Raw genomic sequence first — 14,367 nt, 5'->3', positions numbered from 1 at the left:
CATGCCAGGAGGAGGAGGCAGGCTAGTCCCGCAGAAGGAGCACATGGCTGCAAAATTAGGAGGCAAATCTGAATGTAGCCAGCAAGGACCTGCCACAGTGTGCCCTGGCACATGGCACACGCTGGGCGCCTGCCCTCACCTGCGTCCAACTGTTGCAAAACGTGGACGGTGTGTAAAAGCTTCCTTAAGAAAGGATGTCCCTGGGTGTTTGATCTTACTTTCAAAGGCTGAGAACTGGCTGTGACGAGACCTGAGGCTTTGCTGCGATGTTGGTTGTTTTTTTTTTTTTTCTACCCACTTTCTCTCGGCGCGGTCGCTGCGGTCGTGGCGGTGCCCCGCAGGAGGGCGATGCTCCAGGAGATGCTCCAGGAGATGCTCCAGGAGGTGCTCCAGGCGACGCTCCAGGTGATGCTCCAGCCGGGTGCCGGCTCTCGGGGGGTGTGGGGTGTGCTCGGGCATCTCCCCGCCCCCGGCCCCCGGCGGGGTGTCCCTTGTCTGGAAGTGCCTCCCTCGCACTTCCCGGCCGTGGCAGGGCGCTGTGGCCGCCGGCAGCGCTCCCGGTCCGCCCCCAGCTCCGGCTCGCTCTCCCCCGCCTCTGCCGCTCGGCGATCCCCCGCTCCGGGCTGTGCTGGGGCCCGGCAGCCCCCGGCGGGTCGGGCAGGGCAGGGAGGGCTCCCCGGAGAGCCCCAGGCACGGCCCCATGTCCGCACAGCCCCTGCGATCCCCGACGCTGCGGCCGCACAGGATGAAGAAAGAGGAGTCGTTCCTGGGCAAGCTCGGCGGGACCCTGGCCAGGAAGAAGAAAGCCAAGGAGGGTGAGCTCGGCAGAGGGGAGGGAGGGACGCGCTTCCCTCTCCCGTCCCGGAGCCCCGCTTTGTTCGGGGCACCGCAGCCCCACCGGGACCGGGGCCTGGTCGGGGGGTCCCGGCGGTGGGGACCGGGATGCCCGGGCGATCCCGGCGCCTGGAAGTGCCCGGTGTGGAGCGGCCATTCATCGGGCTCGGCCCCCCTCGCACATCCCGCTGGGAAAGGGAACCCCAGCACCCGCTGCGGGATAAACTCCCGCTGATCGGGGGGACCGCCGGCGTCCTTTTTTTTCCCTGGACCGAGAGTTGAAGGAACGATGTAGTCCCACCTGTGCGTCGTGGCAGGTCCGCTTCATCCGTGGGCTTTGTGCCGGTTCTTTGCCCGGAGTTGATTTTCATAGCCAGGCACATCCAGCCGAGCCGCCCCGCTCTCGAGAGCCGGGATTCCTCGTGGGAATTCCTCGCTTACACCGTGCATTGGCAGGGAGATGCTCCCCCAGACCCACGGGCAGCACCCACGTCGGGGAGCTCAGCTCGGCTCCCACTGAGCGCCCACCTCAGCTGTGCCCTGGCACAGCCTGGCGAGGGCACAGCGAGGTGTCCCCAGCGCCACCCGCTCTCCCAGGGCTGGGCAGGGATAGCACCGCGTGCCTCGAGCTACACGACTTTGTCGCTGCTGGTGTAGACAGGGGTCGTCTGACCGCCAGGCTGGATGACGATGGTCCGGCCCCGAATACACAGAGTGTACCTTTCTCCGAGGAGGAGGAGGGTGTACACTGTGCTCCTCAGCTTCCCCGACTGGCCACATGCTGGCTTCTGCTGAGAAACTCTTCCTCTGTGTTATCCCCAGGCTCCTGCCATCTGCTAGCTGGAAATCTGGGTGTCCCAGCTGGAAATTTGGGTGTCCTTGCCTCATGGCTTAATGCATTTTTGACTTGCTGGCTTGGTTTTGTTCTCGTGTTTGATGGGTGTAGTGTAGGGATGTAATTCAAGTTTCAGCCTCTTTCCAGCTGGCTGCTGAGCACATGTTTTGCCCAGACTGAGTCCATGAACTGCCAGCAGCGTTTATGAGGCAGCTTTTTAATATTTAATAATAAAATATTAGGCCTTGAGACCTGTGAGTTGCTTCCCTTTCCTTCTGCTGGCTGTTTTGGTGTGGCTCACTGGTATTTCCTTCATTGTCTATTTTTAATGGAGTTTCTCTGACGTGGCTCTGCTGAGGGGCAGCAGAAGCAGTTGTGCCTTCCTGAGATGATCTCATTTGCTTCTGAAGGAAGATGGTGGAAAAAACTCATCTCCAGCTGGGATGCCGAGCACATGATCTGAAAGAGAGGATTTCATTCAGAGGTGGCTTCTGAGCTGAAGCAGGTTGGCAGTGTCCCTTAAATGAGACATTTCAGCATCACTAGGTGATGTTTTTCAGGTGACTGCTTTCAGTGGGGCCAACCAGACTTTTTGCTGAAGTTTGCCTGTTATTTTACCTACTGGTGTGGCCACGGCTCCTCTTGGCAGTGGAAGGGCTCGTTTTGGTTGCTTAGTGGGGAACCACCTCTGTGGTGATGAAAAGCGTGACAGTCACACTCGTGTCAGGGCAGTGGGCAGGAAACTGAAACATGTGAGGCAGCTTTTAGTTTGAGTTTTCCTTCCAGTATGAAAACGTGAAGGGAGGAGAGACTCTCTGCAAGCCTGAGGAGCCACTGCTTGGTTGGGTGTGACATCCTGTGGTGTTGCAGGTGGCTGAGCCCCTTCATTGTGAGGGAGAACGGCTTTTTACCCTTTGTGGGGCAGCTCTCAGACTGAAGGTGTCCAGGGAATGGCTGTGGAACTGGAGGGGACCAAAGGATAAGCAGTGATGAGCTGCTGGGTCCAGAAGAGGACCGTGGCTTGTGGTAGGACCTGGGCAGCCACAGGAGCAAATTTCAGGGCTAGAAAATGAACCTTTTTATGTTATGTTTAAGCTCATCCGAGTGCCGTTCCTGGAGTGAGATGACAGACCATACAGGAGCCCTGTGGTCGGTGTGTCCAGCCTGCTTGGGAACTGCCCTGCCCTTGGGAATTCCCTGCCTCCCTCCAGGTTTCTGCTGGTTTTCCCCGAGGGAACCAGCAGAGGTCAGAGCGATCTTCCCAGAGTAAATCCTGCCGTCTCCACAGCGGCAAATGGGAATGCTGCCTGCTCGTTTGCCACAGCCCAAAATGATTCTCGCCTCCTCTGCCTGTGAAAGCAAACCCGCCCGAGGGCTCTTTGTACGCTCTGTTTGCTTTCCCCGTTGCACTCTCACCATCCCAGCTGTATTCACACAAAGACCTTTAACCTGGTCTGTGCAAGAGCTAAAACCCACTTATATTTTCCTTTTTGTGCACAACTTGTGAGCCGTGCAGCTCTCAGGCCCTGAAATTTTCCTTTGCCACTTGATGTGGTTTCCATTTCTTCAATCACAGGTAGGAGCCGTGCAATAAATATCCATGATACGGGACTACCAACCCATGAGCAACTAAATTTAAGTGTGGGTTTTTGTTTTTTGGTTTTTTTTTGGCTAACATGCTGCCATGTATTTTTAGAGAGGCTGTTTTGGGAAAGGAGGGTTCATTAGGCTTATCAAGGCAGCCAGTGTGAACTACCCTTGCTTTATGATGGGAGAGTAAATAAAGTTCAGAAGTACTGGTGATAGACACTGTGGCAGTCTTTGAAATATGTATTTCAGTGTGTAAACAGCTCTTGCTTTAGCAGGATGATATGGCATCAGGCTGTGTGGGTGTCAGTAGCTGGGGTAGGGTCTGGTCAAATTCATCAGTGTTTTAAGTCAAATACATTGCTTAATTGTTTGAGGAAGACTTTGAATTTCTACCTCAAACCTCTGCTTTACACTATCACACCTTAATCTTGTGTTTCTGAATTTTTATGGCTGAACAGACTTTTTAGGCAGCCCTGACTCAACAGAAAGAGCAGCCCCCATTGCTCCTGGGGAGGCTGTTTTTACCCTGGTTTCCTATGGAAGTGGGAGTGAGTGATCTCACTGTCTGTTTGGCTCCTCCCTTCCTCTTCCTTCCCAGGAATACTTTTAACCCATAGTTTGGCTAAAAATGCCCCTGAGAGAAAAGTCTTGGTGGTCATTAATGGCTGCAGGTTGTGTCAAAGCGGGTCACCAGTGAGTATAGAAACAGTGGAGTCCTGCAGCAGGAAAAGGGGGAGATGAGCTCAACCCTTCTGTGCTACTGGAGAGCCCACATGGGAGAGATTTGGCCAGAGAAAGGCCAGGGGAGAGCACTGCATGGAGATGTGTGTTCTTAACTTTGCAATCAGTCATGACACACATCCTTAGAAAAGTGGGATGTGTCATTTCCAGTGCTCTGCGACCACTTGGTTTTTCCTTCTCCTCCTTCTCCCCCTTTTAGGCTGTGGGGAAAATCTGCAAAAATCTAGGTTTGCCTGATGTTACTGAGACATGGCTCTGTCTTGGTGTATCTGAGATTTACAGTAGGTTTTAGGAAGAAATTCTTCCCTGTGAGGGTGGGGAGGCCCTGGCACAGGTTGCCCAGAGAAGCTGTGGCTGCCCCATCCCTGGAAGTGTCCAAGGCCAGAGTGGACGGGGCTTGGAGCAACCTGGGCTAGTGGAAGGTGTCCCTGCCCATGGCAGGGGTGTTGGAACAAGATGATCTTAAGTTCCCTTCCAACCCAAACCATTCTGTGATTCTGTATGATTTTGGGCTTTCAAGGTGTGCCACTTGTTCTCCAAAATCTGCTTTAAATACTGTAGGAAAATATAGGGGTGCTGGCAGGGCCCATAGCAGGATACAGTTTGTAAGCTGCATGATCCCTTAGCTTCTTTTCAGACCTTGTGAAGGGCAGTGCTGTGTTTCATCTTCATCTGCAAAAGGAAGCTGAAAAAATCTGCCCTTTCCTGTCGCTCAGAGTGATGCTGCTGTGCTGAAATAAAGGAGAGGGTTTGCTGCTTCGCTCCCAGCCTACTTGAAAAGCTTTGCTTTCCTGTGTGAAAGATCTGGGCAGCAGGTGTTTGGCTAAATAAGCTTTCTATTATTGTATTTATGTATGTGTGTGTGTTTATATATATATATATAGCCTCTATGGAGGAATCAGTGGAATACAACAGACTCGGTTGCTTCGTGTTGTGTCCCAGTGACATGATTGAGGGTGGGCACAGGGGTGAGGAAACTGCTCCAGGGAAGAGCCATTTACTTGTGCCTGAGGAAATCAATAGAAGAGGGGAACAAGGGAGAGAGAGATGACAGTGCTGCTGGGGGCAGGACTATTGCAACAGCAGCTGAATAATGGGAAAGTTTTGCCCCTGTCAGGGGAGGTTACAGAGCTGTTCTTGGGGTGTGTGGGTCAGTGTAACAGAGATGTTGTGGCTGCACAACCTTCACTGCTGCAGTTGCCTGTGGGCACAACCAGCTCGGTAAATGGCTTGATAGGGGTGTGTTTCTCAAGGTTTTTCTCCCAGAGAAAGGTGGCAGGTGCTGCCTTTATTTTGCAGGGAGAAAAGGGGGATGGTCAGGAAATGATTTGTTAAAGGTCATCTGGAACCATTGACAAAGCCAGGGAAAGAATCCATGTATTTCCTGGGTTGTCTCTGGTACCACGTTCTTAGGCAAAGGTGCTGCATAATCTGCCTGTTTCCCACAGCTCCACACACTCTAAAACCCACCTCCAGATGGTTCAGGTGGGGCTGCTTGTGCTACTGCCCGAGTCACTTGGGCTTTCTGGAGGGAAGAACAGGGGGAATGAGATCAACAGCAGGATTAAACTGGAGGAGACTTCATGACAAATCTGTCTCTCGCAGACCCTTGAGGTACAACCTGAAATAAGCTTCAGCTGGTTGCTTCTCACTGTCTCCTGACCTGACACTCAGTGTATTTTTAAGTATTTAAAAATATTGGTGTCAGTGCTCACCTTCTTCTTAATTTACTTTCCATACTCATGGTGTGTGGCAGTGAATTCTTAGGCAGATGGAGAGACAAATACAAAGTGTGTGGGGTGTAATTCTGTGGTCCTGCTTCACACAAGTATATTTGCTGCAGTCTGAGGGAATACTGGACTGAGGAGGTGTGTTTGTGCTTTGTGATGTGCTACTGCTGCTGAAATACCCAACCAGAAGATGAGGTGGGTGCTGGTTAAGCAGAATTACTTGCCCTTTAAGAAAGGAATTTTCATGTAATTACATTGAAGCTGCATGCTGCCCTAGATATGTGCATGTATCTGTAGAAAGCATGTGCAAACATATGCAGATTCATATTTCAAGTTCAGTTTGTTATCCTTTCTACCACTAACTTAAACAGACCTAAATTTCCAGTTGGAACTGTACAGCCTAATTGCTGTTTCCACTGAAGGGCTCAGGTCCCTCTGACCAGGTCTGGTTTCAGTCTTGCTAGAGCAGTGCCAGCTTGGGTTCTGACTCTGTTCCTGGGAATGTAGTTTGTGTCAGGGTCTCAAGTGAAAGGAACTTCACATGCACAGGAATGATCCTTTTAACAGAATAATAGAGCCCACATTTTCCTCCTGTAGCTGCAGCTAGGCTGGGCTGGTTCAGCCAGCACAGCTTTAGGCACAGTCTCCTGGTGAGACAGGAGACTTTTGAACTACAGCTGGAAGTTTTCCTCTCAGACAGGATGCAGCAAGACCCATAAAATAGCTCCACAGCTCTTCAGCAGTGCATTGAAGAAAGTGACCTGCTTTCATTTAAGGAAAACAAACATTCAAAAGTTGTTTTATTTCCAGAGTTGCAATCATTAAAATAAGAGTCACTGTAAGAACAGTTATGTTCCATCATAAAACCTTAGCGAGGTGGTTATCAACAAGTCCAATTTTCCAAAACCAGATTACCAGTCCTTTTCTCCTTAAAGTCTACCCTTATTTCAAAGCAGTTGTTCAGTGATACATGTTTTAATTTCTTCTAGAGGGTTTATTTATTATGATACCTCGGGAGGGACTTCTAGAAGCAGGCAGCTGGCTGGTTCTGCTTCAGGGAGTGTGTGGGTGAGCCCTGTGAGACTCTGGAGAGCTGCACATGGATGTGCTAGGAGTGGGGGGAGCTGCAAAGTCACAGCTCATGGAAAGTCATGAAGGAGGGATTCTTGATCTCACTGGTGGATCTGTGCAAGGGAGGTCAGGCTGTGTTCTGCAGTGCATTGTCATTAATACATTAATCACACTGAGTAACGTGCTTGTGTTTGTGAGAGTTGGGATATTTAGATCACTTCATTAATATAAATAAATGCATCCTGCTAGTTTGCACACTGGCAATACAGAGGTGTAGAAGATTGGTTATAGTTATGCATAACAGTGCTAAATGCCTTTTTATGTACTTCAAGAGCTGTTACAGGCCAGCTGATCTGAGAACAGATGAAGCTGGTGGAGTTTTGAGCTTTGATGTTCATAGATTTGGTAGATTAGCTGGCAAGCTCCTTCCATTGCCAAAGCGTGTCAGAACAACTTGCTGCTGAGGGATCCAGGGCTACATGGTCTGAGGCAAACCCAGCACCAGGCAGTCTGCTGGTTGCAGGAGTTGGTGTTTCAGCAGTTCCAGCTTTGCTGTTCAGCTGGGAAGGAAATTGTACCTTGTGCATGCAAGTGTCATGGCCACAGATCCAGTTTGGAGCTGTGGAAGTGCCAGCACGGCTGGTACTTCAGAGCTGCCCATGTGGGATTCGGGTGCCAAATGACACGTGTCATAAGGAGAAGGAGTTTCCTGCCTCACCTGTAACATCCCCTCTCTGTGATTCTTGTCCCCCTTGCTGCTGCTGGCAATGCAGGACACCCTGGGTGTGCCTTCTCAACCCTGAGTCTTATTCTCTTCTCAGCCCTCGAGCTCCTCTCAGTCATTTCAGGAGACCTGGAGGACAGCAAGGAAGGAAGAAGGGAAACCTTGTTTCCCAAAGGCTTCTCCTTGTGCTGACCTGTGCTCATTAGAGCAATCATGACTTCAGCACACCTCCAGGTTCTATGAGCTAACAGGATCTGAGTATTTTTGTTGCAGGAGCCAACCACTTGAAGGTCATCCAGGTTGGATCTCAGGAAAAGGTTCTTCCCCCAGAGGGTGGTTGGGCACTGCCCAGGCTCCCCAGGGCAGTGGGCACAGCCCCAAGGCTGCCAGAGCTCCAGGAGGGTTTGGACAACGCTGTCAGGGACAGGGTGGGATTGTTGGGGATGGTCCTGTGCAGGGCCAGGAGTTGGACTGGATGATCTTTGTGGGTCCCTTCCAGCTCAGGATATTCTGTGATTCTGTGGTGGCTGTGGTGCACCTGCCCCTGGTGGTTGTCACAGGTTGTGTTGGCACCTCTGCCCTGGGCTGAGGGAAGTGTGGTGAGAGGAGGGAAGAAGGGAAGGAGGGGCACTGTGATCAGTGGCAGAGCACTGCTCTTCAAGGGGTTCTTCCAGGCTGCCTTCAGGAGGAGTTCCTGGCTCTGGATCTGCAGGACAGGCTGCTTAGTGGTGGGGAATTCCATCCCCACCAGCACAGGAGAGGGGGGGTCTAAACCAGCAGTTCTGTGTGAGCAACAGTGACCCCCATTTGTCTTTGGTGGGGGGCAGAGCATGGAGGGGGTGGGAACAGGAGCCTCTGTGTTGCACAGCTGATGGGCCAAGTGATCTCTCCAGGGTGAGGCACGTTCTGCCCAGGTACAGATTTCCTAATTTGTACTATTCTGTTGGCCAAATAGAAAGCTGCAGCCCAAAGCTGGTGGCTTCTGCTGTGCATGTCTGGTTTAGCTGGGAAGGTATTGTGGCTGACACGTGTGGATTTGTAATTTGAATCCGCTCAAGTCTTGCTCTGAAAACCAGATGTGGGGAGAACAAGCACACCTGGCAGCATGTGCTGGCTGAGAGCAGTGGCTCTGTGCACTTTGGGCCCTTCAATCACTGTCACTTCATACACTGTCACAATGAAGTTCTAATTATAAACCCTGTACCCGTGATTTGTTTCCATGCACTCTCTGCAGACCCCTCTCCACAGCCCTTAGGCTGAGAGGGGAGGCCATGGGATGGGATTCTGCTTTTGGCTTTGCTCGTGGTGAGCAGACTGGGAATTGAGTTTTGCCTCTCCAAGTCAGAAGAGGTTTCTTTACAATCCCCAAGACCTGTCTGGCAAACAGATAAAGCTCTTATAAAATCTCTTTTCCATGTATGCTGCGTTTTGGTTATAAAACCAGCAAGTTGTTCTGGCTCCTGGAATTCCAGTTCCTTCTTTAGGACTTCTTTAATTGCGTGCTTGAACCATAATGAAATCCACTGAAAAAAAGAAACAGTGCATTTTCCATTATAGCTGCCATATGGTCTTCTTGCTAATTTTTAATTAGCTGAGATGGTTTCATGCACATTTTATTTGCAGTGAGGAAGGAGACTGAGAACTGGCTGAGGAGATGTCTGTATGGAGGCATGGTATCTTTTTTACTGTCTCTAAATAGAAAAATGTGTAATCCTCAGAAAGTGTTGTCCCACTAGGTCTGTTTGGCAGATGTATGTATTTGTGCTATTAAACGGATGCAGACACTTCTGTCATGTTAAAATAGAATAGTGTTGTTTGCTCTCTGGCTTTCCTAGTCCAGCAGATGGATTTGGAGGCTTTGCAAAACTGACTGGATTTTCTTCAGAAATGACAGAATAGGAGAAAGTACCAGGACATCCAGGCTTGTATTTGCTGCTTAACATTCTCCCTCAGGAATAGGGTTATAAAACTGAACCTCGGGATTACTGTTTGCCTTCTTCCCTGTGCATGGCTCCCAGTGTTGTTACGGGGAATTGGTTGCATTGGAAAATTAGGCAGGGTGCAAGAAATGGCTTCTTTGCCTCAGTCTTTAGTGATGGACTTGGCAGTGCTGGGTTAATGGTAGGACTCGATGATTTTAGAGGTCTTTTCAGACCTAAAAGATTCCATTATTCTAAGTGGAGAGTCAAGACCCCTGGCAGACCAAATCTATAATGTTAATATTCTACTAAAGACTGAGGCAAAGAAGGCATTAAGTACTTCAGCCTTTTCCTCAGTCTTTTTCACTGTGTGTTTCATCCCATCCAGTAAAGGGTGGAGATTTTCCTCAGTCCTCCTTTTGTTGCTGATGCACTTACAGAAACATTTATTATTTACCTTTGTGGCAGTAGCCAGGTGAAATTCCAGTTGGGCTCTGGCCCTTCTGATTTTCTCCCTGCTTAACCTCATGGCATCCTTGCAGTCCTCCTGAGGTGCCTGCCCTGCTTCCAGCTTGCTGTTGTCACAAGCAGCAAGTCCAGCTTGGCACCTTCCCTAGTTGGCTCCCTCTCCAGTTTTCTTCCACACACCCCAGGAACCTCCTGGACTGTTTCCTCTGTGTCGTGTTTCCAGCAGACATCTGGTGAGTTGAAGTGCCCCACATGAACAAAGGCCAGTGGTTGTGAGACTTCTCCTAGAGGCTTATGGAATATTTCATCTGCCTCTTCATCCTGGCTGGGTGGTCTAAAACAGACTCCCACCAGGATATCTGCCTTGTTGGCCTTCCCCCTGAACCTTGCCCATGAACTTTGTCACCATCATTAAGCTCCATCCAAACACTCCCTCACCTACAGGGCAACCTCACCACCTCTCCTTCCTTCCTCTTATCCCTCTCTATTTCAGGGATCCTTGCTAATTCCTGTGCAAGGATCCTTTTCCCCCTTTGAGACAGGGGCACCCCACGTGTGTCACGTAAACTGACCCGTGATCGAAAAAAATCCCAAATTCTGCTTGTGACATCAGACTCAGTATTGACCTACTGGCTCTTCCTGTTACTCCCCTCATCATTCTCTGCAACTGGAAGGGTAGGTAATTAAATTAGCTAATTAAATAAGCACATGTAATGGAGCCCTGGCATTGGGAAACTGGATTTTAATTGTCATGCTCCAAATGGCCCTGCTGTGCCAGAAGCAAAGCAGATGCCTGTGTGGCAGATCTGATGCTGTCTGCCACACAAACTGATGTGGTTTTATTTTTGCATGTGGAAGGGAAGAAGCAATCATGACTCACCTTATCTCATGCAGCAAGCTGGGCCTTGGTAGGGCCTTTCCACTGCTGCCTGAGATAACTGGATGCTTGCTTTTCCTCTGCTCACACAGGTTCAGGCCAACAAATTCCCTCTTAAGTGCTTACAAATGTACCTGAAGAGACTCCTGTCTTGGAAACACCCCCTTGTAGTGCAGGAGTGCAGCTGTAGCTGCATTAACACAGTGAGGGGCCATAGTTTAAACCATCTCCTTGGACCCTCAGTGTCATTGAGTTTTGTATCAGTTTAGGAAATTAAACTGTGGTGGGTGTTGCTCTGCTGATATCAGTAATGAGAGGATTTAGAAGGCTAGTGAGCTCTGCTAGACCTGGGCATGACTCTTGACACTAAAGGTGTTTGTTTTATGCTGCTTTTCCAGCTGTTTGTTTCTGACCCCTCAGTTCCTGTCATTTGCGTGTTAACAAACAGTTCACAGGTACCAACATTTACCAAGCAGAGGGGAGAGAAAGCAGCTGTAGACTGAAACAAATGAGGTTCAGTCTGGGCAAAGGGGGGCATTTTTCGTGCTGGGGACTGTGAAGCAGTGGGACAGGATGCCAGGAGCCTCTGGAATTCTTAGAGGTTTTAAGATGTGATGCGATAAAACCCTGAGTAACTCGGTCTGGTCTCAGGGCTGACCCTGCCATGAGGAGGAGGTTCAGCTGGAGACCCCTGAGGTCATTTCCACACTGAATTGCCCACTGATCTTTATGTGGCTCCCTGGCATCTTAGACCCTCCAAAGGCTAGAGTCAGGACATTTCTGAGACAGCGTGAAGTCTGTGGTTTGATGATTTACGAGCATGGGAATGCAACATTGTGCAGTGGGACTGTGCTTCTCACCACAGTGCTTTGACTTGAGGTACTAGTAAGAGTACAGTATTTTTTTTCTCTCTTTTTTGCCTGTCTAACCTTTCAGTGAGGAGAGATTCCGTGGATTCCACTGTGCTGCTGCTCTGGCTGCTTCTCTAGTGAGGGTGAATCAAAGAGGTTGTGGAGTGAGAAAGCTGGTTTGGGATTCACCAGTAACTGAGCTTGAAAGCCTTTGAGATGTCTAGCACCACTGAGACCCCACCTTTACTAGCTCATAGGACCTGGTATTACCAGTGCAAAGGCTTAAAAAGAGACCACAGAAAAGGCAGTACTGCAAATCCTGTAAAACTTCGGGGTGCTGACTAAGTAAGGGAATAATAACACCTGCAGGGCTTTTTGATACCTCATGAAATGTAACGTTTGCTCGTGCTTTGGACTTGTTTTGATTTGATTTTTGGCTGGCTGTTGTTTCATAATTGCATTTTGATAGCCCTTGAGGGCTGTGTTTGGGAGACTGGACTGGAATGGCATCTGGAGGCTCGGGCTCCACTCATCCCACGTAGTGTTCAGCAGCTCCATTAGGACATGTTGGTGTCTACTTTTGACTTAAACCTGGCAGAGTTAAGCATCAAAGTGCTTTTATGGCAGCCACTATCTCCCCTGTACCTTCCCCTCGTGGACTGGCTTTTATCTGACTGGGGGCTCTGAGTTCCAGACTTTCTTGTACTGTGAGGTCTGCAGTGCTTATCACTGCATTGCTTGTCTTGGCAGGCTCCTCTGGGGCTCAAAGCAGCTAGTGAAATAATTTTCCCCATATGACATGTCTGGAAAGCATTGAGAAAACTCCTTGCATGAGCAACTGCAGTGTATGGTCCATTGAAAACTGTTGAGTGTGTTTAGATTAAAGCTTCCAGTCTGGAGCACGGCCTGTCCTTCCATTGGTCCTGTGCTCAGCTGAACAGGAAAACAGTATTTACCAGCAAACCTTCAACTGCAAATACAGTTGCTGTATGTGAGTGTTTTTCAGGGTTTTCCTTGTCTTTCTGGGTGACATTTGGGCCACTGCAGTGACTGGGCACATGCACTTCTTGTGGTCTGCAGAATCACTTATCGCTGCTTTGTTTTTTCCTGTAGAATCATGTTGCACAAGCAGAAAGGTTGCTTTTTCAGAAATGCCAAGTCATAGCTGATGGCCTCCTCTCCATTTGCCTGAAGTTTGCCTGCCAGGCTCTGCCCTGTCAGCTGGAGAAGACTTCCTATTACTGCTTGTGCTCACCTGCCATCCCTGCCTTCAGAAGTGAGTCTCCTGGTGTCCCTCTCCCTTGGGGATTTGCTTGGACTGCACCCATTAAATATGGATATCTTAGGTAGGGAGTTGATTCTGGTTTCTGAAGTTGCTCTTAAAGGTCAACGGAGTCTTGTTTGGTGCTTTGCACCTTGTGGAAATGAGCCTGCTTCATTTGGGATCCTAGACTGAGTTCCTGGGCCATATGGATGTGCTGTTCCCTGTCTGCTTGTGCCCCTCAGCTTCAGATGTGGGAGTACACAAAAACCTTGAAGGCTGTATATAGAATACAGAATTTCATGGAGAATTGATGGCAGTAAGTTTAAAATGCCTTGCAGGTTTTCTGCAGTGGGTGGATTCAGGCTCGAAGTCCTCTTCAGTCCTTTCCTTTTCTTGTCAGACTTTTTCTTTCCCTCTGTTCTCAAGTGTCAGATTTGACTCCACATGCTTCTTTCAGCTGGAAGTTGTCCTGGTGCTCCTGTGGTGTGTTTGGGAGAACATGACTGTCCACTGTTGCTTTCTGGGAATAAATGACCCTTGCCTGGTGTGTTGGGAGGGAATTGTAACCAGGGGGAGGCTGAGAAAGTGTATTTTCTCCATTTTCATGTAGAATTTGCGGGGCAGAGGGAGAAGTGCAGCTTTCCCTAGTTTGCTTTTAGGGTTCTCTCAAGCTGCACTTCTTGCCTGGCTTTTTCCAGTCAACAAACTTCAGGATTGAAGCAATCTGTTTACAAATTCAGGACAAAGCAAGTGCCAAAGGTATGCTCAGTTCATGTCCTGGAGTGTAAAAGCTGTAGAGTTGTGTGTGATGTGTGTTATGTTAGTGCTTGGGAGGGCTGGGTAAGGGGTAAATAGGTAAATATCCCCACCTATCACTTTTGTAGGTGTAACATTATAAGTAGTTTGTGGACACTTATTTCTGCTGGTTGGGAGTGTTTGGGGTTTCTTTGATGGCTTTTTTTCCTTCCCCAGCATCAGTGTTTGTGTGTCTACACAGGTGAAAATTAACTTTCTCCTGTTTTCCTTTCTTCCCTGGTTAGTTTTCAGGCACACTGTCTCCCCCACTCTGTGCCATAATGTGGCTTCTGCAACCACCAGTGCCAGCAAAAGGGAGGGGGTGAGTGGCAGCTGGGGACTGAGGTGAAGTCTGGAGTGTCCCTTTGCTGGCAGCGTGGATCCCTCCCTGCCTGATGAACAGCTGTGGCCTGAGGCAATAATGAAAGAAATGAGAAACAGGGAATTACAGCAAAATGGTGAATCCCAAGTTGGACTTTTAGCTTTAGTTCCATAGCTCTCTGTATTACAGCCCTTTCCTAAAAGTTGCCTTTTGCTCTACTTTTCCCTTTTTTTTAGGTATTTCTGTTTCTTCAGGTAGTCATGAGTGCTTTGTCTGTCTACTGAGGCATATAAATAATTTCCTCTATTACCACAGTTCTGCTTTGAATGCAGTCCCTTGATACAGT

General features: G+C 49.4%; 1 protein-coding gene across 3 annotated transcripts in view; it reads left to right on the top strand.

Annotated features, from left to right (window-relative positions):
- The first annotated feature begins 618 nt into the window (after positions 1–618).
- The window catches only part of PARVB (parvin beta), a 50,669-nt gene continuing 36,920 nt past the window's right edge, over positions 619–14,367 (top strand). The window contains exon 1 of one of the 3 annotated variants that reach the window (XM_027660820.1): positions 619–815. In XM_027660820.1, the coding sequence (XP_027516621.1) occupies positions 701–815 (115 nt within the window). In that variant the 5' untranslated portion in view covers positions 619–700. Of the gene's footprint in view, positions 816–3,877; positions 3,953–12,836; positions 12,917–14,367 lie in introns of those variants that run through there. The other 2 variants (XM_027660823.1, XM_027660822.1) reach the window with 2 other exon arrangements.

Source organism: Corapipo altera, unplaced genomic scaffold, assembly GCF_003945725.1.
Source record: "Corapipo altera isolate COAL_440 unplaced genomic scaffold, ASM394572v1 239, whole genome shotgun sequence".
NCBI classification, from domain to species: domain Eukaryota; kingdom Metazoa; phylum Chordata; class Aves; order Passeriformes; family Pipridae; genus Corapipo; species Corapipo altera.
The sequence above is the reverse complement of the archived record's forward strand: the minus strand, read 5'-3'. Positions and strand labels throughout refer to the sequence as shown.